Source organism: Micropterus salmoides, unplaced genomic scaffold, assembly GCF_014851395.1.
Source record: "Micropterus salmoides isolate LMB-PRFRI ecotype aquatic unplaced genomic scaffold, ASM1485139v1 Ms_hic_scaffold_11, whole genome shotgun sequence".
In the NCBI taxonomy this organism is placed as follows: Eukaryota; Metazoa; Chordata; class Actinopteri; order Centrarchiformes; family Centrarchidae; genus Micropterus; species Micropterus salmoides.
This window is the reverse complement of record NW_024040152.1, coordinates 16,134,957-16,142,771: the sequence shown is the minus strand read 5'-3', so window position 1 is coordinate 16,142,771 and position 7,815 is coordinate 16,134,957. Positions and strand designations below refer to the sequence as shown.

Here is a 7,815-nt window from a genome sequence, read left to right as displayed (position 1 = left end):
TATGGAAACATTTTCAGCCTTGAAGCATAGTGAGGGAGGAATAACGAGGGCATGTGGCAGAGAAATGATTGACAGAATGAGAAGGGCGGGATGGGAAGACAAAAAAACTGAGAGGGAGCACGAGAGAGTGAAAGGGAGGGGACAGACAAGTTATTCTAGTTGCAGACAGCTGACAGAAAGCCTAAAATAAGATGGAGTCATCTAATGTGTACATATACTGCAGCTACACTCACAAACCATAAAACATATGTGCTGTTAAATGCTTTTACGCTCCTAATGGTTTTCAGTACTGGAGGGCCAACGAGTCGACACCAGGCTGAGTTAATATCGTGCTTTATTGTTTCCCATAGAAAGTGTTGTTTCCTATGATCACATTTCATATAAAAGAGACACAAAGTAAAAACTTACAGTACTGTATCTGACTCCTAGTGTAGTAATAAATATAAAATCATTGTGAGATGGGCAGAGCTAAAGGAACAGAGAGCAGGGACACATCAAAACTGACCTGAAACTGGAAGAGCTCAAAGATTGGTTTACACATCTACAAATATAGTCTCACACTTCGTCTGCTGCCACACAAACTCACACACACATACACATGCACGCACGCACGCACGCACGCACACACTCGCACACAATGCCAAATAAATGAGCTGTCATTTAGCAAATACCACATACAATGCAACATACATTTTCATGTTTAAAACCCAGCTGGTCACGTTTGATGGAGCTGGAGAGGCAGACAGATAACTCAGAAGCTAAGACCATTGTAGATATGTGACATACTAGATACAATTACCACACTTATTACATAGTGAAGCTAACAGAGATTGTGGAATAAAACTATAGACTGCTATCTCCCAGCGCTGCCTTAACAAAGGGGAGTAGTGATGCAAGCGGTGATGCAGGAGAGGGGTGCTGGAAGGACGAAAAGTGAGAAGTGCTCTTGTTCATTGTCGTTCATAGACTCTGGTGCATATCACATCGTCTGCTGTCATGGTCTGAAACGAGAGGAGAATGTGATGTTTAAATATACTGGCACTGTTATCTACGTTTTTTGTGAATTCAAATATAAAATATTTCGTAGAACAAGGCATTAATGTAATTCTCTCTAAACAACCAAATTAAGCTAGCAGTCAAGACCAACTGCTCACTGTGCCAAAATGTTTTGAACAAACATTTTTGGAAAGATATTCAAGCAAATATGTTGTCCTCAGCAACTCTGTGTAAAACCCTGACACAGTTACATTCCTGCTGGCTTCTAAAAAGGCAGTTGTGAGTTTGGTGCTTAAGAGCACATCAGGGACCAACCCTCAATTAAGCATTGCCCTATAAATAAATGTTCTGTTTAGAGTTTGTTCAATTCAAAAACACATTAACTTCGGAGAGGACTGTGCAGGATGCAAGATGTCATCCCTGGTTGGACTGGTTTACCGGTAGACTTGGGCTGATTTAATTATTTGAAATGCTTATCACGCTGCTCATGTTTTAGCCAACCTGGGTGGGGTTTCTTATGAAATACAGTTCTGTTTGTGGAACAAGCACCTTATCATTCACAGAAGAGTGTTTTGGTAGCTGTCAGGGGCAGAACAAAACACTGCAAACCACTCAGAATGACAAAAAAAATCATACTTGACCCTTTAATGTTTCATTATCAACCTTCACTGCACAACATCATAATTATTAGCTCGCCCTGTTCTATTTTGATTTTGTTTTCTCACTTTCATGACTTCAAGCATGTGTACTTGCATTTGTAATCTCGACAGAAGCTCTTTCATCTAATGCCAGAAACATTATTATATTGACATTGTGGTACTTTAAGCACAATTATATAATTGTAATCTAAAGGCAACACTTTAGATTATAGCAAATTACAAATGACTGTATTATTTTGTTGTTCTTCTCTGCTATCATCTACAGTGCTCAGTATGTTGAAAACACAATTCTGCCAAAGTTCAGTTAAATACTGTAGCCTGCACATCGTCCGTTACTACAAACAAAAGCACAATTTGTAAGTTAGAAAAAAAAATCTTGAATCAAGGTCCTCTCACTAGCTTTTTCTCATGGAGTTTGCTCAGTTGTCATCTATTATAATTTGACCAAGTTCGCACGTCATGTGACGACAACTCTCCATGTCAACTGACTGCTCAATCTGCTGATCTGCTGATGAAGACTGTGATATGCTGTAAGTGGGCCTTTCTGTTTTCAAACACCTATTTTCAAGTCAAGAATGAACTCGCAATGCAAAAGTCCAATTTAAGTCATGAGTAATTCAATTCCAAGTCAAGTTGATTTGTAACTGACTCAATCCCAAGTCATGTCACTTGTGTCCACAACAGTACAGGTAGATGCGGTTAAGAATTTGGTTACCCATATGAACAACAATCTTACACTGTAATTTGTTCTCTGAAATCTACAGTAAAATGTTAACGTCTAAATCTAAACCCTGTCTTACCAGAATGAGCTTGCCATCATTGGTGATCTCTCGTGTCCAGGATGTCTTAGGCCCTTCTCCTTTCTGCAGAGTCTGCTCACAGCTGATCTTACTGTCGGTTTCCCAACGTGGAAAACTCTGTGGACAGAGAGAAAAACCATTAGACCACATCATGTAAATTGTTGGACATATAGATGAATGGATGCGCAGATGTATACTATGCCATTCAGAGGCAAAGGGACATAATGAGGGAGAGAGAGCGGCCAATGGAGAGACAGAATAAGAAAGGTGGAGCAGGGCGATCACTGAAAGCTTATAACTTGTGATGCTCTCATCGTTACTAGAACAAAGCACTGTCTGGTTGCATGTGTTTGCTTTGGAGACGGCCAAACAGACTATGGGAAAATTGGGAGCGCAACGGGAGAATTAAGGAGGGACCAAGGGCAGGAAAGGGCAAGAAGGGAAGTTGAAAGGGGTCGTAAATAGTGTGAAGGAGCGTAGTGTAGCACGATAGGCCTTCAGAGACCAAGGGAGGGGTAAAGATATGCTATCAGTCCAAATATGATGAAAAGCCAAATTAAACAGATTGATGTAATCTGGATAGCTCCCTCCCAAAACCCCCATGTCTTCAGTATGTGTGTGTGTGTATGTGTGTGTGTGTGTGTGTGTGTGTGTGTGTGTGTGTGTGAGTGAGTGTGTGCGGACTGGCCAAGAAAGTTTAAGTGAGAGAGGGATATGTTTGCATCCGTGCGTTTCGTACTGTGCAGGGACGTCCGTCCACCGTGGCCTCATTGAACTCCTTCCCCACAGTGAAAGTGATGTGGGTGGTGCGGACTGTGGTTGAGGTTTTAATGGACAGCGTCTCGCCGTCCTGCGTGATCTCCACCAGTGGCTTGGAGGCTGCCTTCACCGCAATCATACGCAGCATCATGTTCACACCTAAAACACACACACACGCTACACAATGAGATAATGACAAAACTAGAAAGAGTATATGCAAGAAGGGTTTTGGGGTTCATATAAAGGTCAATACAAACAAAGATAAGTACAGTTGCTCTTGCTGTGGCTTCCTTGAATGTGTGTGTGTGTGTGTGTGTGTGTGTGTGTGTGTGTGTGTGTGTGTGTGTGTGTGTGTTTGAGTGGTGTGGTGTTGCTGCTTGTTCAGTGTTCTCCTGCACACTCCGGATAAAAGGATTAGCCTAGCATTGCACAGCTCTGTCCAATAATGATGATGAAACAGTGAGGTCATGTGACAAAGCATTCCCCAACACTTAATCATCATTGCACACACGCGCATACACACTCACCTATGCCTAAAAACATGGACTAATATGGTGTTTTGTACTTTATGCAATGTAAACGTCATTATTCTGCTCTCTTCTACCTCCCACAACCACAGAGAGATAGCACACTCAAAGTGTGTTGCAGTTAAACTAATGATACAGCGTGGGAAAAGAGAGGGAACAAGGAGCAGGCCAGTGTGGAGGGAAGGATGATGAGAGGAGGTGGGGGGAACCAGACAGACGAAGGGCAGTGGTCTGTGTGTGGTGTGTGAAGATCTCTGTCCAAGTGTGAGGGGGAAGTGTGTGTCCGTCGTCCAGTGTGTATCTGCCGTCGAGTTGGGTTTCACACTTCTCACCTCTCACACATTCCCACCTGTCAGCAAGGGTAAATATATACACGCTCAGAAATGCACAGTCATTCAGCATGCATCAGGATGTCCAGACTGTACGCACTGTATGTACTGCCCACACACACACAGTGCAGTGTGTATGTGGATTGTCGTCGTCTCTGTGTTTGCACTTTGTTTTCATATATTTGGTACCAGTTTTACAGAAACTGAGTATGTGTACTTACAGAAAGTAAGTACACATACTCAAATACTGTACTTAGGTGCAATTTTTGCTGTACTTGTTTCAATTATGTGCTACCTTATACTAATAATGTACTATATTTCAAGGGGTAAATATTGTACTTCTTACTGCACTACATTTACATTGTGTTTTTGTTATAGTGACACTTGAGGTTAAAATTTACATCCAAAATATGATGCATTGTATTTTTCTGGTTTACATTAGAGAGTGTACAGGGTGCTATGTATGTATATATATATATATATGTGTATGTATGCTGTGTATAAGTAAGAATTACAGAGCCTCTGTAGAAATTAGGGGTTAAGTGTCTTGCTCAGGGACACATTGGTGGTTGTTACAGGCAGAACTGAACCCAGATCTCCCACACCAAAGTTATGTGTCTTACCCACTGTTCCATCGCCACCATATTCAGTATTTCACACTGTGGCATTGCAACTTTTTTTAAGTAAAGAAGATAAAGACTACTTCTTCCACTACCACTGCATACTGTAGTGGCAAATATGGGTAGTGCTGAAATGGTCTGTTGATTAATTGATAGAAAATGAATTTCCACCAATGTTGATAATAGTCATTTATTAAGGACAAAATAGCAAACATTATCTTGTTCCAGTTTCTAAATATATTAGAATTTGCAAACTGTGACATCCAGTTGCTAAAAAATTATCCAAAATCAACGAATGTATGGATTTAGCCTCAAAAAACAAATAAACTAAATAAAAAAAAATACAAATAAAAAAATGTAATACATTGTTACTACTTCCCATAATATATGTATATTACATCACATAAAATAATGTCAACCTTAAAAGGTGGGTAAACTGGTAGTTGGGTTTAACATGGCACATCACTGCAAACACACCTTTATAGCTCTTTAGTTCAAAATATAACTCTGTTAAGAAAAAGAAAATCTCCTTCCTTAACATCTGAATTAGCCTACTTTAGGCAACAAACCCACCTGCAGACACCAACTGACCTCTGTGTCTCTCCAGTCTGTTGACTCAAGGGCTGGCCTGTGGACCATTTGGGAGCCAGTTGTTAGAAGTTAGAAATTACCTGAACAGATTTTTGCAAACCTGTCACCAAAATGCATGAATTCACACAGACCTGGCCACACACACGCACAGATAGAAAGACGGTCAGGGTCAAAGGTCAAAGGGCAGAGGAAGCATTTGGCACAAGGGGAGATGAGGGCAGCAGGAGTGAGGAAAGGAAGAGAGGAATGAGGGAAGGAGGAGGGTGCTGGGTGCTGACAGGCTGCCCCCATCTGCGCTTTGCCCCCCCCCCCCCCCCCCCCCCCCCCCATGAAACCAAGAGCCATTGCATTCTGTGTTATGTCGATGCAGAGGGACATTATAGGAGCATTTGCCGGATATGTGCGGAGTGTGTGAGGGAGAAAGAGAGAATATTGGCAGTGGCACCAAGTAGGCCTAACAGTGTGGCATGAAATTTAACCTGCATTCCTGTTGCATTTCCTCCTCCTCTCTATTTTTTTTTAAGGATCTTTATTAAATTTCAAACATGACAGATTATCCTCCTCCTCTCTATTTGGCACTCTTGCACACGCGCACGAACGAGCTTATCCTCTCATTATTGCGCATGGTTCTATATCATCATAGGCCTATTGCCCTTTTTTATAGGCTCCCACCTCACTTTCCGCCTGACACACACACGGAACGAGGTGGATATTAAAAGGCAGTTATAGACCTATTAAACGCTAATTGGTGCGCCAGTCTACAGGAAAGAATTCGCGCTCCCGGCCAGTGGTGTCTATCCAGAACAATAGTGCCATTTGACAGTTATTTCAATAACCTCCATATGCGAGAGAGAAAGAGAAAGTGAGAGATCAAAAGCGGCGTTGTTTGGTGCAGTCATCTCATAGTTATCTCTCCATGTTAGCTTACGTGATGATATGAATTCCAGGTGTGCACTGGAGTTGGCTACTAAGGAGGCGCGCACACACACACACACACACACACACACTCACACACTGACGCCTGAATCCAAAAGCACCAGTGATGACAAAACTGTGAATCTCAGCAGCAGGTGTTTGTTCATTCCCCGACTGTCACTTCAGATAATGACGTGACTGTCCTGCACTGTATCGTGCCATAACGGTCCTCTTCAACACAATCTGAGGCTGTGACACACACAGATGTGCCGCCGTTTGTCTCTATTGTGTTAGCAGGGGAGGACAAAGGGGGAGAGGAGAGTAAGAGGGGTGAAACTGGCTGGGGGCCAAGCACTGAATTTTGGGTTCTGCAGAATGACAAAGACCCCCCACCTACGCAGTACAGAGTGCGATCCCCGCTGGTGCACGGACACAGAGGAAGATTTGACCTATAATGTGCTGCGAAAGCTACAGTTTGAGCTGACACGTCGGATCTGTGTCATCACGCACAAAAATAAAGGCTTCATGAGAAACCACTCTTGCGCAAAAAATGAGTCAAGCTGCCGCATTAGGTCATGGTAAGATTTTTTTTAATCATCACTTCTATCACTTACCCAGCGCTTTCAAGAGTTCCTCGAAGTTTTCAGAACTCTTCATCTCCCAGGTGCCGGCGAAATCGGGGATCTTACGCTCCATGTTAGGCTGCAGGGAGTTTGTTGTTTAATGTAGGTGAACTGGCAGGTCCAAGTGTGGTCGGTGCGCTGCTGTCCCTGCGCGTCTTTGCCAAAAAATGCTCCAACTGTTGAATCTGGTATGGGTGTGGGGGCGCGTCGGGTGGTTTGACTCTGCCTGTCCAGTTACTTCTGCCCTCTTTTAGGGATGAGTGACTGACTGTCAGAGCTCTTATCTTACCTATGTGCCGGTCCACGTTATACGCGGCTGTAAATGAATGGCACGGAAAGCAGCGATACTTGTGTATGGATGTACACGCCCCTTTCTATACTGTCACGCCCCGCAGTCCAACAGATTGCAGGCAAAGGTCCACGGTGCTTCGACCTGACCACGCCCCTATAGGCTCCATGTGCACTTCAGAGCTGCTCACGCACCAAGCGTTTGGAGACGCCTCTCATCCACGCGCGTATCTTGAATCAGCCAAGGTGGCCGCGCCCTGATGGCACTGTGCGCTCAATAGAAACCTCTGCAGACTTCATATAGCCTAATATTATATCAAATGTTGAGGTGTACGATGTGTTTTTCCACTTGTGATGCAGGCAGTGATGGCACGGTTGAATGAATGGCTTCAATGCGGTGAACATTATTAGTGCTAAACAGGGAGGATGTCAGCCAGGCCAGTCTGTTGACAGAACATGTCGTCTTGGCAGGGCGGTGCGAAGGAAGAACCAGTCAACTGCCAGACTAGCAGACTTTATGGATGGCAGTGCTGTTGTGAATGTGAGGGTGTGTTTTTGAGGAGAGACACAGAGAGGCCAAGTTCACCGCCAGCCTCCTGTGAGCCACGGCGCTGTGTCATAAAAATAAAAGCGGTGGTAATGGGATACAGCTTCTGGCCTGGACTGGTGGGCTATCCTTTTAACGGGGCCTGCGTCAGAGGAAAAAAC

The 7,815-nt window shown here is 43.6% G+C and overlaps 1 protein-coding gene across 1 annotated transcript; it reads right to left on the bottom strand.

Annotated features, from left to right (window-relative positions):
• Positions 1-317: 317 nt before the first annotated feature.
• On the bottom strand, positions 318-7,146 carry crabp2a (cellular retinoic acid binding protein 2, a). Its single transcript, XM_038711358.1, has 4 exons — positions 6,811-7,146; positions 3,195-3,373; positions 2,456-2,572; positions 318-1,001 (listed from the first exon to the last, which is right to left on the bottom strand). The coding sequence occupies exons 1-4, from the start codon at positions 6,890-6,892 to the stop codon at positions 951-953; spliced, it is 429 nt and encodes a 142-aa protein (XP_038567286.1). The 5' UTR covers positions 6,893-7,146; the 3' UTR covers positions 318-950.
• Between the last annotated feature and the right edge of the window lie 669 nt (positions 7,147-7,815).